The following is a 13820-nucleotide window of genomic DNA, read 5'->3' on the forward strand; positions in this document are numbered from 1 at the left end:
ATAAGCAGGACCCATTAAAGGCCAATCCAAAGGGCAGGCTCTTTGTGCACAGGGGTGGGGGTGGGTGGGGGTGGGTGGGGCATGGGGGTGGGTTGGGGAGGAGAAGACTAAAAGTTTGTCCAAGGAGTCTGTGACTTAGAATAGAAAAGAGCAATACTGGTTTCTTACAGCCATTAATTACTTCATTAATTTAGCACAGTTTACGTTACAATACTTTGAATATGTAAATAGCAAGTAACATCAAAAGATTGCTAAGAAACAAAATGATCTCCTTTAGTATAAGAAAACAATTTAGTTTTAGAAAGGATGCCATAAATTTCAAGTGAGAACCACTGCTGTAAGTCACAGCTCCCTCTCCGGATGACCTATCCAGGTCCTGGCTTCCCAGTGGTCAGGGCTTTGAAAGCTGCCCTCCCACTGTTGACTCCCTTTCCTGTCATCCATCAAGAGGGAAGTATGGAAACTAACTTCTCTCGCACTAAGGAGTTCTGCTTTCTACAAGTTGTTAGGTTTGGGTCACTTAATACTTAATTCCCAGTTGCTTAATCTTTGAAAATAAAGGATCTACTTTACAAGCTCTCAAGACAGTTGTGCTCTATAGGCTACAGTAAAACACCCAGGAATCCTTGATTCTAGAATACCAATATCAAACTAGAGACTTTATGGAGGCAATCATTTCAGGTCCCTCAGTTACCACTCTTTTCAAAGAACAAATAAGTTTTTATTCCACTGAGGGAACAATGTGGGAAATAACAAACTACAGACAACTGTGTGTGTGTGTCTAATTTATTTATATAGGATTTATGGCTAGGGCCCTTTTACCTTACTTTTGAAACACATATAGGCTATAGTAAATGAAGTAGACAGTAAAATTAATATAAAAATTAACCTGCTTATTCATTTTTAGAGCTTTCTGCTCCAACTAAAGTTAAGAGCCTATGATAAAAAATAATTTTTCTTTAAGATTTGTTTGTCACTTGGTTTATATGGTATTTCCCCAAATTCACCCAACTACCAGGGGTAATCTCAGCTTGCTGAATGCACTTGCAAAGAAAAGCTACTTTTTAAATGTTGCCAGAAGAAATTCAGCTAAATATCTGCTTAGTTCAGTTCAGATAGCGAGAAACTATAGAAAAAAGAAAAACAGGCAGAGAAGTGGCTAGAATAAGGATCGCATAAAAAGCCATGAGGGGAACAGGCAGCAGAGGGGTGAAGGGACGTCCTTCAAGTTTAATTTCAGAACCTGTTATGTCTAAGGCTTTAGAAAAACTTTTTTGTTGTTTGATCATTTCATATAACATATATGTTTTTATTGTTTGATAATTGCATATAACACGTTTTGCTCAAGCCCACTCCCATTCCCTCTAGTCCCACCACTATTTCATCCCGGTTGCATGTTTTTGTTTATATTTATACCAACATAAAGATATATTTACAAATATATTTGTAGTTTTAGTATTTTATGTACATGGATGTTATCCTTATATGTATGTCTGTGCACCAAGAGTGCCCACAGAAGTCTGAAGAGGGTGTTAGATCCACCAGAACTGGAGCTACAGACAGTTGTGAGTTGCCATATGGGTGCCGGGAATTGCACCTTGGTCCTCCAGAAGAGCAAACAGTGCTTTTAACTGCTGAGTCACCTCTCTAGACTCTTTTGTTTGTTTGTTTCATAAAACTCCATTGAGTCTGCTTAGTGTTGCCAGTGCGTGCATGGTGTGCCGGGCCATCTGCTGGGACACAGGTATCCCCTCAGGGATGACATTTCCGAGAAAATCTAACTTTTTTCAGCAGCCTTCAATTTCCAATAGCTCCTCAGACAGCCCCAGGGCTCTATGATGACCTCCTCTCTCCAACCTGGGAATTCATCTGGCTTGGACTTGTGTGTACAGCCACAGCCACTGTGAGTCCATGTGTGCACCTCTGCCTTCCTGTTTTGCTGTGGTAATCCTCTGGTTTTTAATCAAGGTGGTACTAACCTGGACGCTTCACCCCTATTTGCCAGCTTACATAGTGCTGGACGATGCTACTCATGCTACCGGGAAAGAAGAATAATCCTCAGTCTTTCTCAGAGAAGAACCACGTAGATACAGTATCAGCCAGCCTGGAAAGCTATGTCTATTGTTTCATAGTGGCAAATGTTATGGGAGTAACCAATCACTTTCTGATTGGATTTAAGGCCTGTTTCACACGACAGAACTAATTCCTTGCACTGTTAAAGGAGCCAAGAATCTATGGCTCGGTAGGTCATAGGCCATAAAGAGAACCTACTGTTTCTCTGCTACAAGGACATAGTATTAAATTGACTCCTAAAGACAGCATTACACCCACAGATTAGTGCATCTCTCAACCCTCATTAGAGAAATCTCTTTTTACAATAGATGGTAATTAACACATAGACCCACAAATGGTCAATGTACAGAAAATAAGGGGCTAGACATGCTCAGCCCTAAATGACACATCTGTGTCATACATATCCCCTTCTCCCAAGGCTCAGGGATCATGGAGGAATAAGGGGCAGAAAGACTGTAAGAAATTTTTTCGTTGTTTAGTAAGAAGTATTGAAAACTTAAAACTAAAGCCACTAAAGTTATTCTGACAATAAATTAACTATCATAACTTCTTAAATAAAAGTAAGATTACCTCCAAACATATTGACCCTTCCAACATATACAGGTAGATATTTCAGATATTTCTAGATCCCCTAGATAGCTTAATATTCATTAAATTTCTTTTGGATTATCTAAATTAACTTATTACAACAGAGCTCAAGGCTTCTCTTGAACACAAATCTTTTATTTATTTATTTATTTATTTATTTATTTATTTATTTATTTTAAGACCACGTGACTTAACTTTAATGGTAAGAGACAGAAAGAATACATAAAAGGAAATAAACATACTGGTTTAGTATCATACATGACAAAAGAATTGAAGTAGTATGGATTACATACTTAAATCTTTTAAAAGCATATATAAATGCTGAATGTCATATGGCTGCATACAACCACTATAACTCCAGTCCCCACAGATTTAGGTCAAAGTCATTTCACTGGGTTCAGTGACCCACGTCAAGTCTTTGATGTATACTGCATTTACCTAAAAATACAGTATAATGAAGATAAAGTAAAAACTCTTGAGGATCTTCAACATTAAAAATTAGACAAAGGGTTTCTCCTCACCCCCGCTCCCAATAACAAGGAAAAATAACACAAATCTTTTAAACACCAAGTTTTTACTTACAATGACTGTATTTTCATGAAAAGACAAACACAGGCCCTGTGCTCTCTATTGGACAAGGAAAGGGTAGATCTGTACTAGAGATATAAAGTGCTGATGAAACTCAGTGCTTTATTTCGAGCATGTTGGGGGAGGGCTGTCTAATCTTCACTAGTTGTTCTTTCCTTTTTACCACAGTTCATCTTGAAAAAAAAATAAATGCAAGTACTAACGTTTAAAAAACTGGTAACAAAAAATTGAAGACTTTTTTTTTTTTTTTTTTACTGTTTCGGTATTGGAAATCAAACCCAGGGCCTAATTGCTTGCTGTGTACATTCAAGGCAAGTGTTCTACCACTGAGATGCATGCTCAGCTCAAAGCCCTTTTTAAGGAAGCAGCAGCTATTTAGTTTAACTTCAAAAAGAACTAAGGAGAACTGAACTTTCTTATTGACATGTTCTATAAAAATATTTGCCTCAACTTTGTGGGGAGCAGACGAAGGAGCATATTATGAAAGGACAAGACGTCAATTCCTGAGTTAAAAGTATCTAAAATATCAAGTAGTTGTGAATGATACAAAATTACAGATCTATCTCTCATGAAATGAAAAGTTCCAAAACATTTAGATAAAGCCAACAATCGTAATATTAACTAAATTTAAAGGAAATTCAGCTAGGTGACAGGTTAGTTATTATTTGAATGTCCTCTGAACTTCCTATGAAAGATGAGGCCGAACAGAGGATTAAATGTGTTCCCAGGCCACACTGCTAGTGGGTGGCAGAGGAAGGATGCATTGGCCATGCCAGTGTTATGTCAGTGTGCCAGTGCTCTCCTTCTGCAGTCTCTGTGTCACTAGGAAATAAGTGCTGAATCGTGAGAACTTAATCTTATTTTTTTTCTAAACTTCAAGTTACAGCTTATTAGAATTTCACAAATAAACCTTAAACTTTCATAACATAGGCTTTTGTGTATATGTGTGTGGTGTATGCACACACCTGTGTAGGTGCATGTATATGGGTGTATATGGAAACCAGAGGTTCACAATGGGTGCCTTCCTCAATAGCACCCCACCTTGTGTTTTCTTTTGACAGGGAGTCTCTTACTAAACCTAGACCTCCCCCATTTGGCTAGACAGGCTAACCAGCCAGTTCCAAGAGTCCCCTGCCTCTGCCTTTTCGGCACTGGGATAACAGACGTGCCCAGCAACACCAATTTCTTTTCGTGGGCTTTGGAGTACTAAAGTCAAGTCTTGTGTACTTTATCCACTGAACTGCCTCTCCAGTTCTATATTCGTTTTCTTGGACAAAACTTCTTACTGTGATGATTTTTCAGTGTTCAAATTAGGCACTGAAGTCTTCTACACCAATAAATTCAAAAGCAATTTTGAAACAAGTTTTAATGCTATCTTTCAATTTTTTCTTGATATAAATTTTTCTTAATTTAAGTGAAAACAAGAACATAATCTTTTGATTCATGTTAGTGATTTACACACACAGGAGGTGAATATGTAAGTGCAAATTGCATATTTGTAAATAATGATCTTAATTCTTCAAATTTCTTCATAGTCTTATTTTTTCTGGAGGCTGATAAACATTTTACCTTTTTTCCTCTGATTTTCTAATGATTTGATAGTTCTGATAATGGAGATTTAAGAATGGGTGTGGAAGTATATTTTTTTCTTCAATGTTTATAAAAAGTATCTGTGCTACTAGGTTAGTACAATGGGCTTTATTCGTCCCAGTGGTTACTAAATGTGACCAAATGCCACTGTAGAACCAGATGCTGTGCTCTGGGACTACCGGGCATGGCCTGTGGTTGTGGGTCTACCCCACTGTACCTGGCCGGAGAGGCAGTTGTCAGTGTTGTTTCTATGTTTCTATTCTGTCCTTCTTTCGGAGAATGAGGAAAGCATGCCGCTGCAGCAGAACTAAGACATCTCCCCCAGCTGTGGTGGAGGCTGGCTGGAGACGGCCAGTCCAGGACTTACAGGTGGCCAGGGGCAGGATCACCATGTCATCAGATATTAGATGACACCTCAGTCTTATTTACCACCTGGTAGTGGTGATGGCAAACTGAATGGAAACATATCGCAGTAACCATGCTGGAGTGAGCAATGCGCTTCTGCGCAATGAACCCCTTCTTCAGGGGGTAGAAGACAGCTCAGTTTTGTTTTCTGTGACCTCAGTTCTCTTCCTAACAAGGCGAGCTCAAACAGATATTTTGTTAATACAGATAGGAATATCAGAAAGTTTACCCCAACAATAAAATGAGATAGCGCAATTAAATCCACACACCAGATCTGCGGGATGGCAGAACAAAAGCAAATAATGTATAGTAGCAGAGGATGAAACCAAGGCATCGTGTGCGAAAGGAACCCTAGTTTCATGTCCCTGAGCTCCGGCCTCAGCTCCCACACTAAATGGTGGTGGGGACCCTCCTATCTGCTACTCACATGTGTTACCACATAGTGTGTCTGAGAAAAACTCATGTTTGACCAATTCATCTGTATGATAAGTTCGTCTTATTTCAGAGTTAGTGGAACATAGAAATGATGGGGAAAATAGGTACAAACATCTGAAATGGATGGAATCTGAAACTAAATATGAGAAGTTTCCCATGTTCCACTAAATACATGTACACTGACTGCTCCAAACATACCTACTAGGAATTCAATCAGTAGGAGTTATTGGAACGTGAGCCCTGAAGACCTTTCTAGCAGGAATCTCAAAAGTCAAGGAGCAAACACAGGGCGGTTGTTGGTCTACTGTCGTGCCACGAGAATCAGCAGAAGTACCCTGACTTCTAAGGTCCTGGCCTTGCCTTACGCACACAGTTCAGTGGACAGAACAGTAGCCGGGAATCAACCCCGTTCATTCTTTCAGCTGGGCTTGTCCCTGGCAGGCAGGGCATCCAGCCTGGACTATGGAGGTGTAAAGTACAGCAGCATATCCTTCCTGACCTTTTTCTTCTTTCCTTCTGTTTTTTTCCCCCCTGTGATCACGATGGTGAGAAGGGTGTGGCTTCTCTGCATATAATCCAAACTGAAAGCAAAGGGAGCTATAATTGGAAGCTTCTTGCAGCAGTGTAATGTAACTGTTATGGCTCCTGCACTATCATGTGACATGGCAGTACCCTGATGACGAAGACTCTTATGAGCCATTGATAGATCTGAAGCTGTAACCACATTAAAAATATTTTAGGTATATTATTTTATACTACCATCCTCTATATATGTTATAATACTAAGTATTAGATGGAAAAAGTTAATTTCTTTCTACCTAGCGATTTTGGTAGCAGATTCTTGACGAATTCTGCATGGTCGCCCACGTGAAGTACGCTGTAGACGCTGGTGTTCATTAGTTCTTCCTGATTGTAACCCAAGTAGCTCGTCACATTTTCTGACACAAACACAATTCTTCCTTCACAGTTCACAACAAAGAAAAATCCATCCAAAGCCTGCAAAGCCAAAAAAAAAAAAAAAAAAAAAAAAAAAAAAAAAAAAAAGAAAGAAAGAAAGAAAAAGAAAAGGATTAGACATGAAGACACTGAATAAAACACTGGGAGGTTAAAACATAAAAAGAAACACATTTTTCTCTTTAAAAAGATATTAGAAATAAATATATGTCAAGTTAGAAGGGGAAATGCTTCTCTGTGAGGGGGGCCATAATTTTCAAATGGGCTATACACTAAAGTTTTCAGTGGGCATTAATGAAAAGATATCAACCTTCTTTCTTAGAAACAATTTAAATATTTATTTTTATTATTTTTAAGTGTGTGTGCTATGCATGTGCGTGTGCACACATGAGTGCAGACGCCCTTGGAGGTTAGAGATGCTGGGTGCCCTGTAACAACTGTTCAAGTGATTGTGAACTGCCTGACACAGGTGCGAGGAATCGAACCTGGGTCTCCTGCCAAAGTAGTATGTGTTCTTAACTACCAAACAGTCTCTACATCCCAGGAAGACTTTTTATAGTAGTAAATGCAAAGTAAGTGACTAATTTAGTCTTGGAAATCTCTACATTATGTAGGTTAATCCCCGGCCTTTCCCTTTGAGAAGCCTGTGAAAGAGTGGACGTGCATAATAAAGTACTAGTGATCAATGTGGTGTCACAGATATAAGGAACACCGTGAGCACAAACCAGGATGCCTAGTTTGGGAGTGGTGGCGGTGTGAGAAGCACCTTACAAGGCCCTATCAAACTAAAGGAGACCACAGTGGGGGAGGGGAAGAGGGCTTAGGGAAAGCTATTCCAGGAAGAGAGATGCACATGGCACATGGCAAGGCATAAGCAGTGTGGGGCTGAGGATACAAAGTACAGTGAGGCCTGTGGGCAGCAAACATGTTATTGGGATGTGTAACAGGAGCCAGGTTCCAGGGGCCTCCTGTGTGCAGAGATGGAGCCAGGCTCTTTAAGAGAAGGTATATGAGCCCCCAGGGGCACCAAGAATTTCCAGTGGCATAGACACTGTTAGAACCCTCAGGTTGCAATCTAAAACATATGGAAGAAATCAAGCCTTGTACATAGATAGCATGCTGGTCCTTTGTGAAGTCCAGACAGTTCCAATATTTTTTATTAATTCATTCATATTACATCTCAATTGTTATCCCATCCCTTGTATCCTCCCATTCCTCCCTCCCTCCTATTTTCCCCTTACTCCCTTCCCCTATGACTGTGACTGAGGGGGACCTCCTCCCCCTGTATATGCTCATAGGGTATCAAGTCTCTTCTTGTAGCCTGCTATCCTTCCTCTGAGTGCCACCAGGCCTCCCCATCAAGGGGACATGGTCAAATATGAGGCACCAGAGTTTGTGTGAAAGTCAGACCCCACTCTCCACTCAGCTGTGAAGAATGTCCTGTCCATTGGCTAGATCTGGGTAGGGATTCATGTTTACTGCACGTATTGTCCTTGGCTGGTGCCATAGTTTGATCAAGAACCCTGGGCCCAGATCCACCTGTCATAATGTTCTTCTTGTAGGTTTCTAGGACCCTCTGGATCCTTCTATTTCCCCATTCGCCAATGCTTCTCTCACCTAAAGTCCCAATAGGATGTCCTCCCCTCTGTCCCACTTTCCTGATAAGTGAAGACTTTCATGGGACATGCCCCTTGGGCTAGTGTCCAGATATAAGTGAGTATATACCATGTGACTCTTTCCGCTTCTGAGTTAACTCACTCATTATGATCATTTCTAGTTCAACCCATCCATTTGTCCACAAATTTTGGAAATTCCTTGTCTTTAATAGCTGAGTAGTATTCCATAGTGTAAATGAACCACAGTTTCTTTATCCAATCTTCTACTGAGGGACACTTAGGCTGTTTCCATGTTCTGGCTACTACGAATAAGGCTGTTATGAACATGGTTGAGCATATGTCCCTGTTGTGTGCTAGAGCATCTTTTGGGTATATTCCATGGAATGGACTAGCTGTGTCAGTTCCAAATTTTTAAGGAAGATCTGGAATACTGGAGCTGACAATGTCACCTTATATTTTAAAATCTTCCAAGCTATTTGAAAAATTATGTAGTAGTGAGGTTTTCTTTCTTTCTTTCTTTCTTTTTTTTTTTTTTTTTTTTTTTACAAAATATACAAATGAAACAAACAAGAGTTTGATTCAAACAGTTCTAAAAAGAAATAAAATTGGTTAAGAAACATTTTTTAAATGTTCTTCCATAGCATTAGAGAAATGCAAAATTAAACAACTTTGAGGATTTACCTTACTCCAATCAGAATGGCTAAGAGTAGGAAAAAATGGACAGCAAATGCTGTAAGGATGTAGGGGAAGGGAATCCCTCACTCAGTCTCACTGGGACTGCAAAGTGGTGCTGCCACTATGGAATCAGTGTGGAAAAATGTAAAAATAAATCTACCATGTAGCCCAGCTCTGCCACTCCATGGCATATACCCAAAAGACTCAACATCCTATTCCATACATACTTACTCAGCCTGCTCATTGCTGCTGTAGTGACAATAGTTAAGAAACGGAAACAACCTAAGAGTCCTTCAGCTGACGGAGGGATAATGAACATGTGGTTCATATACACAATGGGATACTACTCAGCTGTAAAGAAACACGAAGTCATGGAAATGTTCATATAAATGGGTAGAACTAGATAATATTACATTGCGCAACATCCTCATTGGTTGATCCTAGCGCCAACTCGTCAGATGTGAATATACAACTTGTGGTAAGCACGGAAACTAAGAAAGGGACTGTGGAGGGGCGAAGGAGCTCTAGAGAGGGGAGTAGGATACACAGGGAAATGGAGAAAGAGGGGAGGAGTCTTTAACTGGAGAGTGGGAGGGGACTATGCCAAAGAAGAGGAAGGAGAGAGAGAGAAATAACACCGAGGATGCTTGAAATAGCCATAGAGAATCATACTATTTTATATTTACTTAAAATTGCATATGATGTGTGTGTGTGTGTGTGTGTGTGTGTGTGTGTGTGTGTGTGTGTGTGTGTGTGTACACGTACGTACGTACATGTGCAGTTTAAACGAGATGTAGTTTATGGCACTTGGGATGATAATGCCTCCTCTAAAGGATCCCTAACACGAGAAATCTCCTTTTGAGTTCTGGGTCAGGGGACTCCAAGAGACTCCTAAAATAATTTAGGCTATTACTATTGCCTCCTAGAAGCTGACGATAAAGTTCCTATTGCTGAAGACATTATGCATTTCAGAGACAGGACTTGCGGGATTTGAGCTGGATCTGACCCAAAAGCCTCCCGCCAAAGGTGCTATGTAAGCTGCTGAGTGAGAGGAGCAGTTGGTAGTCCTCCCCAGCTGTGACATTTAAAACCACAATGGCAGCCAGCAGGGTCAAGATACCTCTAAAAATCCAACAGTGGCACTTGTATCTTGGTCTAACTGGACTTACGGGCCTCTCAACAGAAGGGAAACCATGTCTGGTACTGTACACCTACCCAGCTACCTGTGGCTAGTGAGGTCGTGGGTCATGGAGGGGAGTGTACTACTGCCACTTTCCTAAACCATGTGTCTGTATATCCACAAATAAGTGTAGCGCCTGCCCCAATCGAAGGAGCTTCTTTCTGCAGAAAATGGACACTATGAAAGAAAGCCACAGCTGTTCAAAATGAGAGAACAACTAGCCTTAAACTTACTATATAGCCTTGAGTTCCTAATCTTCCTTTCTTAACCTCCCAAGTGCTGATACATCATCAATGCCAAGCACTTTTACTGAAAATTTTAATTCTTTAGACAACATCTTCCATCCTGGACCTCTTTCCCTCCCAGCCCCTACAGCCTGCCCTTTGCCTTCGTAAGTTGCCCAGTTTATACTTCATATAGTAAGTGACCTCAGGAAGCACTTATCTTTCTGTTAGTTGGCTCATATAATTTGCTATAGTATCTTCCAGGCTCATCTATGTTGTCATAAATAACATTTCCTTGTGTTTTAAAAGGCAGAATAGTATTCCACTGTGAATTGCACTTTTTATTAATTTATCCATTATTTTATCCATTAATTTATCCATTAATGGACACTTAAGTTGAAATGTGAATTAGAACATATATGATCATACACCTGTCAGAATGGCTACTTTTTAAAGACAAAAAAAAAAAAAAAAAAAAAAAAAAAAAAAACCCAAAAAAAACAAAAACCTACAGATGAAGATCTAGAGAAAAGGACTCTGTACTTGTTAGTCAGAATATAAACTAAAGCCGGGCGTGGTGGCGCACGCCTTTAATCCCAGCACTCGGGAGGCAGAGGCAGGCGGATCGCTGTGAGTTCGAGGCCAGCCTGGTCTACAAAGTGAGTCCAGGATGGCCAAGGCTACACAGAGAAACCCTGTCTCAAAAAAACCATAAAAAACAAAACAAAACAGAATATAAACTAGTAGAGTCAATATGAAACACCACATGGAAGATCCTCAAAAATAAAAATGGAACAAAAAACAAGTAGATCTAGCCAAAGAAATTGAAGTCAGTCCTTGAAGAGGTATTAGCACTCCCTCATTGCACCATTAGTCAAAATGGCCAAGATATACAATCAGCCTAAGTGTCCATCAATAAACAAGGGATGGAGTTATTGCTTAAAGTATTACATTTAATTTAGAATTACATTTTAGATAAACATCACAAAGCATACAACCAAGATTTTCCTAAAGAGCACAATCCTATTTTTAGTAATTACTGTACCGTTTTTAAGTCCAACACCTTAACCATTCAGCTACTGTGACTCCAGTAAGATTTTCTTTAGTGAGAAAAAAGGGAATATATATTTGTATTCAAACTGATTGCTATGGCTGTTTCTCACTTAGTCTAAAGATGCAAAAGAGAGGGGTGTGGTACTCTGCAAACCTCAGCAACTGAATAAACACTTTGTAAACTATTTTGAGTTCTTTTTTTTAAAGATTTATTTATTTATTATTATGCGTACAGTGTTCTGCCTGCATGTACACCTGCAGGTCAGAAGGGGGCATCAGATCACATTATAGTTAGCTATGAGCCACCATGTGGTTGCTGGGAATTGAACTTAGGACCTCTGAAGGAGCAGCCAGTGCTCTTAACCTCCGAGCCATCTCTCCAGCCCTATTTTGAGTTTTTGATGGACATGCAAAGGCACCTGCAAATTCAACTAACTTTTAAGATGTCAGGTTAGTTATAAATTTCATGGAGGGTGTTCAGTATTTATTTATTTACTTTGCAGTTAATATAAAAATAAGAATAATTAAAATACACATTTTAAAAAAAGTAGATCTAAATTTTCTTCTGGGATATCCTTGGATAGTAACTGAATCAGTGTTGCATACCATTTATGTTCCTAATTGTTGTTTTTATTATAAATGAGACATGCATATATACATTTTAAGATATAAAAATTATGTCAATAGTAGAAGATATACCCCGATCCCAATCTCAAAAAATGATAATAATTCAGGGAATGTTTTGAGGTCTGGTGTTGTGACTATGAATATACAAATGTCCCTATTTTCTAAACTGTGCCTGATGAAGACAACTTGCCATCGTTCTTTTTCGACAAGTTTTGTTCACATGTGCTCTCAGGGAAAACTCTCCCTGACAGCTGGCCTTATGATGTGCTGCACACAGAGATGGTAAGAAATGCTTGTTCACCAAGCACAACACAAGCACCCCAAGAGTACTCTCATCTGCCCAGGATGTCACCCTTTAAGGAGAACCACCTTGCACTCCCAGCAGGGCTCATACTGGGCAAGACTTCTTGCAGAGGCTGGCTTTAAACGAGATTGTCACTTATAGTCACTGGACAGAGGTCTAGGAATAAAGTACACAGTCCAAATACATTTACAGTGCCCAAGTAGGCAAAGGCAATGGAGAAATTTTCAAAGGTTAAAGACAGAATGAGGATCCTGCAAGAGGGCAGGATAAAGAGTCCCTTGAAAAAGTATCTTTAGAAGGTATCATTACTCTTGACCAGGTAGAAGGAACCATATGCAAAAACCATGCAAGCTATTGTAACAGAACAAAACATGTGCAAGAATTAGAAAATAGAGACGTGTACAACTTTGTTAGAAAGACTCTATGTCTCCAGAAGGACGGGCCTGAGAAAGGACAAGGAAAGAATTTAGTTTGCATATATTTTGGTACACAAATATGCAGTTCGTTTTTGAGAGAGAAAAGCATGTGAGTGCATACACAGATAAGTGCTTTTACATTCATGTACAAGAGAAAGTGTTGAAGGTGATGGGTTGGTGCAGAAACAAAGTATCTATTTCCAAAATCTAGGCAGTATTATATCAGAGAAAAGACAGAGGTGAAATAATACAGTAGTTGCAAAGTAATTCAAGTTTAAAAGTTTTCACTTTATAAAGTTAGATAGTAATTTAATTCTTACTTATAGTGTGCGTATGTGTGTATGTGTGCGTGTGCATGTGTGTGTAAAATCAGTTTAAACTTACTTTATCCAGAAAATATTTTAGGAAAATACCTAGTCCAATGCAGTGGAGTATCTTTCACTTAAAGGTGAAATTCTATGGTATACATGCATTGTACTAGACAGCTAAACTAGTTATGTATCAGGTAATGGCCTAATTCAGTTTTCTTTTCCTAGATAATTCTAATCACTCCAGAAATGCAAGCAAAGCCATTGTGTAGGCTTTGGTTTGCATTAGACTCTTGGAATACCTATATGAAAAGATTTTCATGTCCATTACTCACATTAATCCTGAAATAACAACCATCAACCAGTATAGGAAAAATACTATTTTTAAGAGATTAAATAACTACTCTGTTTCTTAAGTTATTAATTGGACATATGACATTGAAGATAAAGAAAACTTAAATTGGTAAAGACAAAGATTTTCAACAAGGATACTTACCTCCAAAAGAAGAGGGCCTAACGACTCCTTTTCTATCACCCCTTGGCTACTCGATGAGATGTCTGACTTCTGCACATCATCGTCGGTTGTTGATTTCTCTGTAATAATGAAACTTTTAAAACTATACATCCAAAGAGTTTGTTTTCCTAAGAGCCAGTTTATGAAGACACATAGATTTATATCACTGATAGAAGGAAGACTTTTTACTTTTTAAGCAAATTATAAAAAATTTAAAAACTCATTAAACTCCTGTAGATTCAATTACTTTATGTGAAAGCAAAGCATTTA

General features: G+C 39.1%; 1 protein-coding gene across 1 annotated transcript in view; it reads right to left on the reverse strand.

The window, feature by feature from the left end:
* Ncoa1 (nuclear receptor coactivator 1) overlaps positions 1-13820 on the reverse strand; it is a 97068-nt gene that overhangs the window by 69542 nt on the left and 13706 nt on the right. The window contains 2 exon segments of the mRNA XM_051143092.1: positions 6498-6675; positions 13533-13630. Coding sequence (XP_050999049.1) covers positions 6498-6675; positions 13533-13630 — 276 coding nt within the window.

The sequence above is a fragment of the Acomys russatus genome, chromosome 1 (genome assembly GCF_903995435.1).
Source record: "Acomys russatus chromosome 1, mAcoRus1.1, whole genome shotgun sequence".
NCBI classification, from domain to species: domain Eukaryota; kingdom Metazoa; phylum Chordata; class Mammalia; order Rodentia; family Muridae; genus Acomys; species Acomys russatus.